Here is a 16,624-nt window from a genome sequence, read left to right as displayed (position 1 = left end):
ACCAGACAACACTTACCCCAGTTGACTGTGCCCATTTGAAGAAAGTCCTACTTCTTGTTGAGAGTGGCACCTAGTGAAGTCTAATTGTCTTCGCCACTGAATTAGAGTTTCCCCCTGCCCCCTTCCCCCCCCAATAATTGTTCATCCCAGATTCCCAGTTGGCCCTTTTACAGGCAATTAGTTAACCCTAGTAAGGTATCTTCAAGTAATGCAGCCAGTCGGGGGTCTCCAACCCTTTCTGAAATAAGAGCTACTTGTGTTCACTGAAAATCATCTTGAACTACCAATATTATTTGTGTTGTAATCCATTCCTCGTCAGATAAAAGTACATTACATTAAATTAGTGATCACCCTAGGTGCGTCTATCAGGCGTTATCACATCAGTGCACCAGGTGGTGTTGTCAGCAGTAATGTTAAAAAAAAAATTAAAAAATTGCCTATTTGGAACACCTTTACATGAGTAATACATAACAGCTATTGTTGCAATCCATCTGGCATCAAGGCAGTAATGTTATTATGTCTCTCCAATGCTGCATGATTTGGCACTCAAATATCTGCTTTAAAAATATTGGGAATTCAACTATTTTCCTCCTAAACATCCACTTATGAGTTCTGAAAAAACACATTTTCGTCATGAATACTCAGTTTTCAATTTAGTTACACTTATATTAATTTGGCAAGAAAATGCTTTAAGTTTTTTAGGCTGGACTACACACGATGAGGTACTTGAAGGTAGCTTGAGAGCTACCAGTAGCTTACAAGCTACTTGTTGGAGAAACCTTACATTTACACTAGCAATAGGCCAGAACTTTTGTTCCGAGAACTTGGCGTCTGCCAAGCCCAACAGGCCACCATCGTTGTGATGGCTTTGATTCCTAGTGGGTTGCAAATTGCGACCCGGCTCATAATAGTCATGAGGTAGGACAATTTGCAACCCACTGGGAATCGCTATTTTAAAATAAAACTGCCATGCTATAGGAATTGCGATTTCCAAATTGCGATTCATTAAGAATCACAATTTGGAAATCGTAATTCTTAAATTGATATGTCTGGCCCTTTGATATTTTTCTGCTACAGCATGGAAACATTTTTTCATGTAAGATCCTACCTCTGAAGGCAGAGCAGCGCTTGTGGATAACCGTGCTTCAAATGTGCCAGTGGAGCTTCAGGTATGTGGGCTCTCCAAGTAAAATGGCTGCCTGCCCAACACCCATTATTTTATTTATATTTTTTTTGTTCTTGTTTTGTGTTATTTAGATGGACGTATTATAGACGTTCCCGAATAGACTAGTGGCGTAGTTAATTCTGGAAAAACACAATAGATTTTCTGATAAGTATTGGTTACTAACTTCAGACGGCCCAGGTGAAACACGTTTTAGAACATGTAATGAATTTGGGATGAACGTTTGATAAAAATACCTCCCTAGATTTTTTGGTCGAACCTACCAAACAGCACTTGTTGCAAGATGTATTGTGGAATAATCGAGAACGTACAGGGACTTGGTGCCTACCCACCCCCCCCCCCAAAAGAACATTACCAATTTAATTTTGTCCTTCCCCTTTTAGGGACTTCGTGTCTGTCTGTCTGTCTCTTCCAGCTCTTCCTGCTCCATGATTCTCTCTTGCCAGTTGCTTCTCCTCCCCTGCCCCCACCTTCTCACCTGTTACTTTTCCATCAAACCCCACACTTCCCCCATGCCTTTCTTGCCCACATGCATCTTCCCTGCCCAGTCCTTGTTGTTCTCTTGCCTGTTGCTTCTACCCAGTCTGCACTCCTTGTTGCTTCTCCATACCTTGCCCTCCTTGTTCCCTCCCCCACCCTTTTTGTCGCCTCTCACCTGTTGTTTCTCCTACCCACCTCTGTGTTGTTCCATCACCCATCCAACCTGGCCCACCACGTTGCATCCCCTTAACTTGACCCTCCATGTTTTTTACCCATCTTAAACCCCTGCCCTCCCGCCAACAACACACACACGCCCTTTGTGTTGCTTCCCACCTTGTTGCTTAAGATCCTCTGTGCTGCTCACCCCCAACCAGCGCTTCAATGTAAAAAAAACAAAAAACTAGGCACATTCATGCATGGTTCACACACCTACAAAATATGTGACCACTGCATCATATCAACCTTTTTTCTAAATATATTTCCTTTAGTCCTGCTGCACAGCATCGGGGATGCTGTGTAATGTGGCTAGAAACCATTGGAAAAGTCAGTTGTTCCCAATGTTGAGAGCTATTGACTGTGCCAGTGCTTGGTGACCTTGTGCTCACTTCCACAGAAGTGAGACTGTAAATACAGTGGGCAGAGTTTAAATAAAATAACCTTGGTTATATCATCTAGTTAAGTACATGTTGTTCTGAATCATTGGTAACTCCTAACACTAACCAGCATTGGCAAAGCCAATAGGTCTCTCCTTTTTGGCCTTATAAGTGTTTAGCCATGCAGCACATTATGGAATCATTGTAAATCCGAGTGATCTCCCCGCCTGATAAATTAATATAGTGTATTACTGGTTTTATGTCACATGCAGTTCATAAAATACACCTCACCAAACCAGAGCCACGAGCCCGCGTAAATGTCCAACACTCATTCCAAACATGGTCAATAGCATAAAACCCCAACTATCTACAAGATCTTTCTTTGCTATCCATGTTTTTCAAGGAATACACTGTTGGTTGCTGAACTACAAGGAGGAAAGGGCAACATTTTCCTGCCTTCCACTACATTTTGCGTATTTTTTAATTGAAGAGGGGGTACACAGGAAATCCCCCTGTAATATAGAACATTGGCTTGCAGCAGTAACATCTGTACCACTGCGTGGGCTCTCATGTTCTGACTCGGTCACTTGTGGTTATGCAGACGGGAAGTGCAGGGGTGAAAAGAAAATGAAGACTGCACCAGCAGCCTGTGCGAATGGGCCCAGTGTTTGCTGCACTCACTGAGGCTGAAGCCAGACATCGCTTCCCCATGCAACTGCGGCGTGTTTTTAGCATCCGGTCAAAGGGTATAAACACACAGCTGAAGCCACGAGGGCCTGGCTTTGTTAATGCTGTGTAAAAAGACACTACAGAACCGCACAAAGAAACTAAAAACTTTAAATGGGATAAAAAATACAAAAATGTATACAATATTCTATTTCATAGAGGAAAAACGACCACTAAATAGCTTTTAGCATATATTCTGTTTTTGGTAATAGGGAAACCAAGAAGTAGAGAGAAAAAGGGCTTTGCTCAGAATCAAACAGTCTGAACATGTGGGGAAGCCAAAATGCGAACCAAAATAATCTGATGTCAGTAGACTACTTCATCGGCAAAGGAAGTGTAGCATGAAGAAGGGGAAGGAGCTTCCTTTCTTCCTTCAATGTCAAACTAGAAAATGTGTCCCTCAAAGCAGAATCTGTTACTAAAATGAAGCATTTCACCGTTGAAAACAGCCGTTCACGGGCCACAGAGTGGTCGAGTAGCTGAGAGCAGGTGCTCATAAGCATTCCCCCCCAGAAAGACGCAACCGAACAAATGTGGCGTCCCCTTTGCTGCTTTCTCACAGAGCCCACAAAGCTTGCACCGACCCTTCTCCAGTCGGAGGCCTTCTCTTCCCCACAGAGACCGAGTGCACGGCTATAGCGCCATGCCAGCAGAATGAATGGGCTCCCCACAGCCGTTCCCAGACAGAGACCCACCGTTGTTCCTATGGCTGAGTGTCTGCAGTGTCTCTCACATCCACAGAGACCCTGGGGAACCGTGCAGTCCGAGCCGCCTGGCCCTTCCTGGGCAGTGTTGCATGGATTACCGAAGCTTTGTCCATCTCCTTGAGGCAGGCAGAGGTGGATGGGACCGTCCAGAGCTCCCGCAGACGCCGCTCCTTTGCTGGTCTGGCTGAGAGAGGTCTGCAAGTTTCAGGAGGAGGAGGCTGCAGTACTGCACTGAGGATTGTTAAAGGGACAGGTACTGGCCATTTGGAGGAGTAAAAGAATCGCAAGGACATGCTGCCATCCTAATTCACATTCCACATGAATTAAACTTTATTTTCTTTACACATACACAGCTACATTCTTGTTGGCAGCAAATGGCGTCAACTGAGCACTGAAACGAACCATTGCGAATACGGAGCAAAACACAAGCAAGAAACTAACAAAAGAAGCCAAGGCAAAAAGGAAAAGGTAGTGCGTCAACACTAACGTATCTGGGCGATCATCCAACAATCCATGTAACGGGGTAAGTCTCCACGGTGGGCACAAAATAACCAAAAGGCAAGACAAAAGTACAGCATTTACCAAAGGAATTTTGAAAGAAAGGCCTCGGAACACATGAAAGTGATGGGCATGGTGAAAGCCCACAGAAGTAGATTACAGCATGTCGAGAGACAGCACATGGCCGCTGCCTAGACTCGACCTAACAGCGCAGCACTATTACAGATGATATTCTGTGTGTGTGTGTGTGTGTGTGTGTTTAATAAATATTTAAGGGCATAAAGCTAACCTCTGATGCACGCTACATTTGAGGGCTGATGAAGGGAGTAGATACCTTTGTTGCAACACTTGAGCTTATCAAATGGATTAAATACTGTAAGTCCTCACTTGCACCTTTTTTTTTTTTTAGACCATTTTCTAGAGCAGCGGTTCTTAAATTGTGGTCCAGGGACCCCTGGTGGTATGACACTTTCTCAGGGTGTCCAAGACTACTTAGAAAATAGGCCAATATTGAGAGTTTAATAAAGGTTTTTAAACATAAAGATGTAAAATTGTAAATGTAAATTTTTTTTTAAAGAAAACAAAATTCAACTGAAGGCTAAAAGTTAAATTGATGTCCTCAGATTGATTTGCAGGAACAGTGCAAGTGCATCAAATGGAAGATGAGAGGCCTTGATTAAATTTAGAAAAGCCCTAACCTTCCAATGAAAACGTTGTTTTAAAAAAAAAAATTTAACATTTTTTTGTGAATTATATAAAGTATTTCCTCATTTGCGTATATGTTTTATGAATGATTGCTTTGAGGTTTAAGTCATCAAAATTGCCTAAACCGGGGCCCCGACTTTCAGTAACGTTTTGGTGGGGTCCTAGATTCCAATGATGATTCCGTGGGGGTTGCCAGATTCCTAAAAATGCTTAAGTACGGACCCCAGAAGTCAAAAGGTTAAGAACTGCTGGTCTACAGTGCCTCTGAGAGCTGTTTCTGAGCCACACTGCGTACATAATTTTGATTATTGCGGGCCCAAGATGTTACATCTTTTCCAGTGTTTCTGTCAGTGACAGATGACCATTTTCTCTAGCTCTTTGCTATCTACTGGAATCTCCGAGGTCGAGTGATATGTGCTTTCCTCCTCTGGGATGAGTAAGATTTGTTTAATAATGCAATTAGCTAGTACAGGCCATCTGTAACTATTCGGCAATACTGAGCTGCTACTTATATTTTATTTTTTCCAGATCTAATATCTTTCACCATTTGACTTTGTTTCCAACATCACTGTTGTAATGTTTTTAACTTCTCTGAATATGAAGGGACAGCATGCCTATATAAGTATCTTTGCACGAAAAATTATAATTCTTATTGCTTCGGTGGATTATGTTCATGGTCAGCATGTCAAGGTATTTTTTAAGGTTACCTATTACCCCATTTTGAGCTCGATCAATGATCATTTTAAGAAGGTGCCTGTAGGAATAGTAAGGTTAATAAAAGTTCTTATTTTATCTACATTGCATTGTTACCTCTTGTCAGACTGTTATTCCCTTACCGTGATAAATATGGTCATGGCATGGCCTATACAGCAGTCCAGAACAGCTCTTGCATTCATGCAGAGTCCATAATCCCAGGAGATTACATTGGATTGTGTTTTACAAGTGCTGTGTCTGTGTAAAATCTTCACTCAGTGTGAATACTGTGCTGTGAAACATGTTATGTTGATCTGATTACATTACTGAGTAGGGACTAGTGTATCTCTCCATGACGAAAGGAAATCAGAGTCCTTCTTGTAACTCATGGGCCTCTGACAGCTATGCAGGTTTAAGTGCATCTCACTATAGTTTGCAAGAAGTATGCCACAGTCCGCTATCCTGTGATCATTAGACTAAGAAGTTAGTCTAGAGTCTAAGTAAAACATATAACATTTTTGGTCAGAAAGGGACTTTAGGATAATTGTTACCAAGAAAGTGTCTTGTGGGATGTACACTGTAATGGGCAAGTAAAGAGGGTGCATGACAACAGCTTTTGTGGTCTTGCAAATTTAAGATTTACGAGTAGAGTACGTGTTTTTCTTTGCAAACCTATTGGGGAAACAAGGGTGTGCAATTTCTGTCTTTGGCTCAGTTAAGATACCTTACAGTCTTATTCTAAAGCAGTCAGTAATGGAGGTTAACTTGTGATTATCTTGAAGCAAAAACACAGAAATATGAGTGTCCCCTTTTCTCTCATCAGGAAAGGGGGTGATTGAATAGGTTTACTTTGTGCTAGTGTAGGGTATGGTGGATATATGGGTGTTCTAAATGCCAGGAGAAGAGATATTTGTACACATATTGATAGTCAAGGAAAAATTATACAAGTGCCATCTTTGAGAGAGGGTGTGTCATGGGCACAGGCAGACTTATTGGCCACATGTCTTTGAAGCCTTAAATCAATAATTGGTCACTACACTATCCAGCAACCTATTTGTTTGAAATTGCCCTCCCTAGAGGGGTCACCCCCACCAAACCTTTTGCCTTCTTCTTCTTTTTGTTTTGTTGGGTTTAGGACTCTAAACACTGGTTAGCAGTGGTAAAGTGTGCATTGAGTGTGCGGTCTCCCTAAATCGTGGTCAAATTTGTTAACATACAATTGTTATATTTAATTGACTTGTATGTCCCTTGAAGAGTGGTATACCATATATGCAGGGCCTGCAGCACTTATTGTGCCACCCAACCAAGAAGCCCTCTTAAAATGTCCCAGGCCTGCAATTGCAGACTGAATGCAGCATTTAAACCCCCCTTTCCAAGACTTAACCTCCTCTTTTATTACATATGTTATTCATAAAGTAGGCCCTAGGTAGCTCATAGGGCAAGGTGCTATGTAATTAAAAAGTAGGACTTGTACCTTTTTAAGCTCTACTTGTCCTGGTAGTGGAAAACTCCCAAATCGGTGTGTGTTTTGTCTTTGTTTTTGTCTTTGTTTCTTTCTTCTTTGTTTCTTCTTTTTCTTTTTTTTTTTTTTTTGCTACTGTGAGGCCTACTCCTCCTGTAGGATAGCTTTGATCCCTCCTTATCACATGTAATAAGCTGTAATTCGTACATGACAGTATGTAGATTTGTCATGTTTGGTACCTATGGAATTGTAATGATAAATCCTTGTTCAATGGTCAAGCCAGATTTTTCATTAAAATTGTGAAAATACCACTTTCAGAAATTTGGCATTTTCTCGGCTTAGTGTTTTTGTGCCTGCAGCCTGTCTTGGGTCACATGACAGGGTGTAGCGGACAGACGTAAATTCCTCCCAGTCAAACGATAGTGGGATTAGGTGTGCCTCTGTGAGCCATTAATTGGCTTGTTTGGGGTGGGGGGGTAGGGGGTGCAAAGCTCAACACATCCCCACTTACACCTGAATAAGCTATGCCACTCTCCTCACAATAGACCTAACAACCCTATATTGTCAGTGCAGACAGCCTGGAGCTAGGGCAGGGTAGTCAAGATAATCCTGGAAATTCAGAGAACCTTTCCAGAAACTTCTGACACCTTCCAGGAGAAAGGCACCAGGTTATGAAAATTGGGCTTTCGGACCCACTCTTCAGTTCATTACTGGACCTGCAGAAGGACTTTGAGGGCTGCCTACTGCTGTGACCTGCTGTTTGGCCAGACTGCTGCTGTACCCGGAATGACTGTTCCTGCCTTGAACCCTCAGAGTCTAGCCATACTGTTGAGCCCTGCTGCTACACCTGCACCTAGGACTACCAGAAGTGACTCCAAGGGCCAGTTTGCCGGCGTCCTGTTCAGAGCCCCAGGGCCTTAAGGGCTCCCACCATCTTGAACCTGCACCTGGACCCACCCTGAGTCATGGGTGTATTGAAGTAAATATGATGGGCTGCCTTGTACTGTCCAAATATATTTCCCCTCTGTCACTAGCATCCCTGTTTCTATAATCAACTGAACCCCACACACCATAGTACACCATTCTATGAGCAGAATCTTATGTTTTAGATATAAATGATACCTGTACACCCCCCATTCTCCTCTAGGAAGCAGTGAAAAAGACTTAAGCCCTTTCTCCTGGAATCCTATTAGAGATACAATTGTGAAACCTGGACTGGTAAAATACATCCATGTGCATGCTTGAGTCCCGTTAATGATAGACTTGTATATTATCTTGGTGTTAGGAAAGCTGTGTGTGTGCTGTTGGTGCCATTGAAAAAGACACTTTAGGGTAACTCAGGTTCTCCCAAGAGGTATCTGACTGCTCTCCCTTGAAGTTGATCCTTTGGCATACGTATACCACCACAAGACAAATTTAGTGGCAAAATGCAGGCTGTCTTGTGAGTGGGAAATTGAGTTTCTCAGAAATGAGACTCAGCCATACTTCAAATTGAGCGATGATTTGGTGGCTCAACATTGTACCCTTTGTGAGGCTTACAAAACTTTGATCAGAGATAAGGTCTGATCCTATCTTGCAGCCTAAGAGTGTAATAGAGAGGTAGAGATTCTAGAGCCTTGAGATGGCAATTATCGATCTGGAAAGCAATTGGGCCAGGCTGCAGCGCTCACTTGTACTGCAGAAACTTGACGCTGCCTCTGGGAAGTTGATGGAGCTAGTGCAGAAATTGGCCTGTGGTTTCTGGCTAGCATTCTTTTGGGGGGGGGGGGTGTGAACAAAGAGGAGGGAGGGGAGAAATATGAGTGAAAACTTTAACCAATTGCTATATAGTTTGGCTAAGCTAGATCAGACAACTAGAATAGCCGTGCAAACCTGCTGTACATCTACTGTAACTGAATAGTTGCAGTCTCACCAGATATAGTGGAAATATTTGTGGGATATTACAGACCATTCGATACCTCACTGGCCCATTCACTGAGGGAAATGGATGGCTTCTGTCAAATTTAGTCAACTAAGCACTGCAGAGAGGCTCACTACTTGATGATCTCACATATGCACTAATTTCAGTCATCCTGAAGCCGGGTAATTCCTGTGACCTATCTGTGTGCACCTATCGTCCCATTTCTTTAATCAATGTAGTGGTCAAACAGCTGGCTAATGCATTTTCAACTAAGCTTACAAGGGTGTACATATTCTATTTCACTCAGACCCAAATGACTTATTGCAGGGTAGAAATAAACCTGCCACTTTTAAGACTCCGGCCCGAGCACACAAGCTCATATATATGCCCTTGTGCCTTGGTGCTTGTGGATTTCTAATGTGTTTTACTTTCACATCTGTTTTCCCTTACCTGACCTACTCCCATTGTCAAAGGCACTCATTAAGGATGCCCACTGTTGCTGTTATTATTTTAATTCGTGATAGCCACTAGCATGCTGAGTCCTAGCAGGTTGGATCAGAAGAGATGGCTTGGTCTAGGCGTTTTATTGGAATGGTGGCATTAAAGATTTTGTGTGCCTATACTTGGATGATATGTTATTATTCCTGTGCTACCCGTAATGGATGTGTAACAGACTTTCAGTTCTCAACCTGTAAGGCGAGGCCTCTGGCCTTAAAGTTAATTGGTAGATCGCTCGTGGTGTCAGTTAGCTAGGGGTTTTGGAAATGACTAGTCATAAACCATTGCAGACCCACTCCACAGGAGACCCACTCAATTGCTGGAACTTGAATTTAGCTCACTGAACATTTAGATCCAAGTTAATATTTTACATATATATGACTGCATTCCAGGGAGGTTTGGGGAAAACCGGTAAAAGATTCACTGCATACTGTCCCAAATGTTACATGGATAAATAAAACTTGTTTCACATGGATTGGCGATACATGTACATCACAAAATACTGTTACACAGTGAGGTCCATTCTTGCACAAGTCATTGGCTGGCTTCTTGACCTTTTACCTGTAGTGGTGATATTGGGCACAATGTGAGGGGAACACGGTGCAGTACCCGTAAGCTGGTGGGGATGATACTTAATTGAGAAAATGAATGTTGCTCATGACTGGTTGAGTAGCAGCACCCCACCGATTTCATATTGTTATTTTGGCATGGATTGACATGCCTCTGTATGACAGTAGAAGCTGTCTGAGGAAACCTCTAAATATCTGGGGACCATGGCTAGAGAAGTTCAGCCTGTAATATACATAGGAATGATACAAGGCAAGGCACAAGAGGGGTGCTATACTTACATAGTATAGTAATAATCTTTACATGATACTGGCCCATGCTTTAGATGTTAAAGCGGGTTTGTTATGCCTTAAAATTCAATAACGTAGTTCTAAAAAAAAAATGTGATGGACATGTATATTTATTAGAATTCCCAAACAGCCAAAACCCATGTGATAAAGGATATCTTTGCATGGCAGTATTTGTATTGTAATAGTTGCTCTCGGTAGCAGTTTCTGCTTGGATAACTACTGCGGTTTTAGGCTGCAATTAGCATCCACATTGGTCCTAATTACATTTTTTTCACTTACTGAAACTGCAGAAATATTAGTTTGTTGAGTTGGATATTGACTGTTTTATTGTTTAAAGTGTCAATAGAATGTGTATTGTAACTTTGGAAGAGTGGAAGCCAAAACAGTAAACCAAATGGAGGAACCTGCTGTAATCTGGTCCACAACGTCAAAATAATCTCTAAGAAACACTTGTAACTAAGACTTTAGAGTGCATGTAATGAGTTTTTTTTATTTTTTTATTTATTTTTTAATATATGTGTTGAAATAGTTGCACCATTGTTTGTTTCTGCTAAAACAAATGCATTTGTTAAAACATCAAATGTGTATTTTCTTTTGATTTTTAGGATCCATCAGTCACACAGGTTACGAGAAATGTTCCTACTGGACTGGAAGAATACAATCCTTTTATAGATTCAAGAACAGTAAGCATATTTTATGTTTTCAATCTAAGATTTTCATGAGATACCCAAACAGAAGTGGGTGTTGATTAACAAGTTTAAAGCTCAAAGTGTCAATTTCCCACACAATATTTATAGTTTCTTAAGTTAGTGATACCTAAATAGTCCTTATTGGCTCGCAGCTAGATGAACTGGCATGTCTTGCAGGGTCCTGAGAGAGCCAACAGGAGACCTGATCAAGACTAGGGGGTGCAGTTGAAGGGCATTTTAACTCGATTAAACTTTCCGCTCCAACCTCTCCTGCTGAAAAAAAGAGCATGCTGCACATATCGAAGAAGGCCTCAAAGTGGTGCCAGGCTGAACTGTTAGAAGTGCCTCCCACCTGACCGGAGAAGTAGTTTGAGGCTTAGTTGCCAAAGGCCTGGATTTTCATCTTCCTAATGTACTAGATAGTGATCCAACAACAGTGTTGAAGTTCCATAAATTCTTCTTCGTCCTTACAAGGGGTTCCAGACCATGAGTTCCTTGCTCTGGGGATGTCATTGCATCAGTGAGAGACCCTTTGCAGCACACTGAGTTACTAAACGTGTTGAGCATGTAAAATCTTAATCTTCCCTGATTTCAACCCATTGCCCAGTGATTCAGAGGAAATGCCAACATTTGTAATGCATTAAAAAAACAAAACAAAACAAAAAAACAAGACTCCTGCCTCTGAACAAATAATCATCACTGTGGTACCCAGCCAGCCCATCTGTTGTAGATGTGGACTAGGTCCATATATTCCAAAAGGCTTGTGCTTGTGGCTTAGTGAACTGTAGGCATAGAGTGTGCCTGTTCTGACTTGTCGCCGTGCTCTTGATGGGAGCACACTGGCGTAACCTTCAACCAGTATGTGTGTTTTTTTTGGGTCCCCCCCGACTTCTTGTTGGGGTGCTCGTTGTAGAAACTTGACTCCTCACTTGTTGACATTTTGTTGAACTAGGTGTTCTACTCTTTCACACTTCATCTGTTTTTCTTTCTTGATCGGAGTTGACTCTGTCCGGAGATGTAATATTTGGTGACTAAAACTCCAAAACCTACGGGCATATACTTATGGGTTGATTTTATGAATCAGTATATTAGCTGTACCTAAGTAGTCTACCACCGTTTAAGTTTGGATTGACTTGTTTGCTTTTTCATTGATGCATTTTACATTGTTGTATTGTATAACTGAGCATTAAGATACAATTGTGATCTCATGTCTGATGGTCCAGGCCTGTTCAGTAGTCGTAATAAAAGGGTATGTTTCCCCAATTAAGCATACCTCGTAGGCACATTGTGTATATATCTAACGTATACATAGGGATATTAACCAGTGATGTAAACGTCCTGCCTATGTCGAAATTTTTTATTCTAGCTGACCTTATGCTAGAGTGCTATACAATAAACCTTCTGCATAGAATATCTTATCAAATACCTGCTCTTCACATATCGTCTCTCTATTTAGCGCATACCACTAGGTAGTTATAGTTAGGACTATGTTCCCACAGGAAAAGCTTTTTTTGACTTGCCGATATTTATTTATTTATTTATTTATTTTTCTCCAGAAGTGGCCCTTTGATTCTTGTTGCGCATGGAAACTTTCTGGGTGAACCGGCAAGGGGGGGGGGGTCAAAAAAACATTGCATTTCCCATTTTAATTCCCATAGGACCTTTAGACATGACTACAACCCGAACTGCTGGACGGAATTACACCAAATTTGCTTTCGGTACGCAGATTACGCTTCCTCTTATTTGGTGGAAAACCATTCAGTAGTTTTGAATATATTAAAGGGAAAATACATTTGTATATCGAGGGCCACGGATCCTTTGCGAAAATTTGTGAATTTACATGAATGCATGTGCAAATAGAATTGCTGTAATAGGCTGGTCACAACCTGACTAGAAAGTTGCGGCTCCCATTTTATGTTAACAGAAAGGGTCCCCGGTGCTGAAAAAAGAAATAGGTGGTATATGCGGTTATGGCGGAGGTACCCTGACCCCAGGGACGTGAAATCGGGGTGTTTTAGGGTCAAGTTATGGGTTTAAAATGATTTTTCTTAACCATGCATTATATTCGTGAATATCCTTGAATATTTGATATGCACATTGTGTTTTTTTTAATATATTTTTTTTTTTATAGACATTCACTGACTCATACACTAATTAATTCACTCATACATGCACCCTGAGACTCCTGCTCCCACTGGCACACCTACTTGGACACTCATGCACCCAATCAAACCCACTCATAGACTCACACACCTACTTTCAGCCCCACTGAGACTCACACACCCACTCACAGATCCACTGACAGGAACAGGCCCTATAGCCAACCTCCGCTGCGCACAGCCAAAGGCGTGGTTAGGTGGTTATAAGGACTTGGCTAAAGGTGACCAACACCCACATAGAAATTCACAGGAAAAAAACAAAGGTTACAAGTACGTTATAGTTAGGTTCTGAATTCACTCGTACGAAAACATAGAAATTCAGCAGTTATAGTTGGTTATTTCAAGTAACTATAACTGACACACTAAGGTAACTAACTATAACTCGTGCCTTCGCCTTGCACAGCTAATTACTCTACATATAATATCATTGATGAAATCTACTATTGCATCTTTGATATTATCACTGCAACATTTGCAATAAAAATTATTGATAAAACTGCATGGCGAGGGCGAGAGTTATAGTTACTTGAAATAATTATAACTGCTGAATTTCTATGTTTTTTTGCGAGTAAATGTAGAACCTAATTATAACGTCTCTGTATCCTTGGGGTTTTTCAGTGAATATATATAATATAATGTTCTATGGCATGTGTAGCTGCAGGTACACATGCTATGCATATCTCTTCCGACATCTAGTGTTGGGTTCGGAGTGTTACAAGTTGTTTTTCTTTGAAGAAGTCTTTTTGGAGTCACAGGATCGAGTGACTCCTCCTCTCGGTTACAGTGCTCATGGGCATCGACTCCGTTGTTAGATTATTTTCTTTCTGCTGTCTGGTTCAGACGTGTTTCCTCTCGCTCTGAGATTTTGAATGGGAAACCTTTAGAAAACTAATTTAATTGTTGGTATTGTTTCAATCATGTTCCATCTAGCCTTGAACCGATAGTACCGTTAGAATATAGATTTCGCCCTTTTGGGCCTTTTCGGGCCTACCGCGTGGAAGCCTGATGGATCGGACTCCATTTTGATTCTGCCCTCGGTGGCACGCGAAGTTTCCCTATACCGACCAACACCTGGTTTGTAACTTGTCTTTCTCCGGAAAACCGAGAAGAGGATTGTGAGGCCTGTCGATCGTTTCGATCCAAGACGACCTTGAAAGATCGAAGAGCCCGAAGGTTAGAGATGGCGTCGAAGAGTACTGAGCATCTCGACGTCATGGAAGAAGAACAGGCGCAGACAGCAATCTCCATCCGAGAAACAGACTCCGCGCAAGAATCGGAAGAAGATACACCTATCACTGCTGGCCAGCACGTGAGTACGTCTGCCCCTACGCCCACATACAAAAGAGTACCGAAGGCCTGGGGTACACCACTGCTGGAAGACTATGGTTCGGACTGAAAAAAGACTGTTGTCGACCGACTTTTGGGTTCGGCGCCGAAAAAGGCCACTCCTCCGTCCACTTCGGAGTCAAGTAAGTCGGTTAAAAGTTCTTCCTCGGACTCCAATAAGCGTCCTCACTCTTCAGAGTTGAAGCTTCGAAGACCCTGCTTCGGAGCCAAAACAGCCGACTTCATTTTTGTCACTCAAAAAGATCCAAACTTCGGAACCAAAGAAAGCCTCTTATACAGAAGAACAAGGACTTTCGAATCTTCCAGACCTGATGAGGACACTGAGATTCAGCCTATATTGGAGGTTATGGATGAGAGACAATCCAGAATCCATATACACAAGGAGACTGGCAAAATTATTACAGCACCTCCTTTAAAAACTAAAAGAAAGCTGGCTTTTCAGGAGGAATTAGACTCTGTTCAACCACCCACAAAAATCCAAAAACAGAAAGAGAAGCCAGTACCTGTCGCTACTTCTCCTCCTCCTCATTCTCCACAGCTTTCTTTTTCATCTCCACACAATAGCCCACTACCACTGCCTTTTCCAACGCACTCCCAATACTCTCAGAGATAGAGTGGAACCCTGGGAGATATATATGACCCGGATCCTATTCCAGATAATGATCCTGACTTGTACCCCTCAAAGCCTTTTCCGCCAGAGGACACTAGTGCATAAACGCAGGTCATTTCCAGGGCAGCTGCTTATCACGGGTGCTTATGCATAATGAGCCCCTAGAGGAAGATTTTTTGTTCAACACTCTGTCTTCCACTCACTCTAGATACCAGTGCCTTCCCATGTTGCCTGGAATGGTCAAACATGCAGACCACATTTTTAGTGAGCCGGTCAAAGCTAGAGAAATTACTCCACGAATTGACAAAAAATACAAACCTGCTCCTACAGACCCAAACTACATCACACACCAAGTTCCTCTAGATTCAGTGGTGATGAGTGCGGTTAGAAAAAGGGTTAACACCCAATCTTCAGGGGATGCTCCTCCACCTGATAAAGAGAGCAGAACGTTTGACGCCGCTGACAAGAGTGACGACACAAGCTGCCAATCGGTGGCGAATTGCGAATTCGCAAGCACTTCTTCCCAGATATGATAGTGCACACTGGGATGAGATGCAAGAACTCATACAGCACCTCCCAAAAGAGCATCAAAAGACAGCAAAACATGTAGTAGAAGAGGGCCATGCCAAAAGTAACAACCAGATAAGGTCTGCCCTAGATGCTGCTGATACAGCAGCAAGAAATGTAAATACTGCCATTACAATAAGAAGGCATGCAAGGTTACGCTATTCTGGTTTTAAACCAGAAATCAAACAGGCAGCACTTAACATGCCTTTTGATAAGACACTTATTTGGGCCTGAAGTCGATACCACCGTAGAGAAACTGAGGAAAGACTCCGATACTGCCGGAGCTATGGGAGCATTATACACCACACCATATAGACGCTCCTTTCGCAGGCCACAGTTTAGGGGGGGGGGAATTTAAACCACAATCCTCTGAAGCCTCTACCTCCCAAACAAAGCAGGGACAGCAGCAGCAACAATATCAGAGAGGGGGGTTTAGAGGATCCTATGGAGGACAATATTTTAGAAGCAGAGGCAAGTTCCAAGCCTCAAAACCAGCCACTACACCATCCAAACAGTGACTTCTTTCCCACCTCTCCACCCCACACATCTCCTGTGGGAGGGGGGGGAGACTAGAACAATTCCACTCTCATTGCAAAATATCACCACAGACGATTGGGTGTTATCAATTATCTGCAATGGCTATTGCCTAGAGTTGTTCTCCACCCCTCCAAACATTCCACTACGTTACCACAAATTGTCCCAGAACACAAGTTCTGTTGCGACATGAGGTACAATCTCTACTACTAAAACAAGCAATAGAATTGGTCCCACACTCTCAGCGAGGAACAGGAGTATACTCGCTGTACTTCCTTATTCCCAAAAAAGATGGCACTCTAAGGCCTATCTTAGACCTCAGGCCTCTCAACCTATACATCCTTTCAGAACATTTTCACATGGTAGCTCTGCAGGATGTCATTCCACTATTACAAAAACAAGATTACATGACTGCT

General features: G+C 42.3%; 1 protein-coding gene across 2 annotated transcripts in view; it reads left to right on the top strand.

The window, feature by feature from the left end:
- The window catches only part of SCAMP1 (secretory carrier membrane protein 1), a 234,782-nt gene that overhangs the window by 35,506 nt on the left and 182,652 nt on the right, over positions 1-16,624 (top strand). For both annotated transcript variants that reach the window (XM_069223363.1, XM_069223372.1), the window contains exon 2: positions 10,908-10,985. In XM_069223363.1, coding sequence (XP_069079464.1) covers positions 10,908-10,985 — 78 coding nt within the window. The remainder of the gene's footprint in view (positions 1-10,907; positions 10,986-16,624) is intronic.

Source organism: Pleurodeles waltl, chromosome 1_1, assembly GCF_031143425.1.
Source record: "Pleurodeles waltl isolate 20211129_DDA chromosome 1_1, aPleWal1.hap1.20221129, whole genome shotgun sequence".
Taxonomy (NCBI): domain Eukaryota; kingdom Metazoa; phylum Chordata; class Amphibia; order Caudata; family Salamandridae; genus Pleurodeles; species Pleurodeles waltl.
Note: the sequence above shows the minus strand (reverse complement) of the source record. Positions and strands in the feature narration are given on the sequence as shown.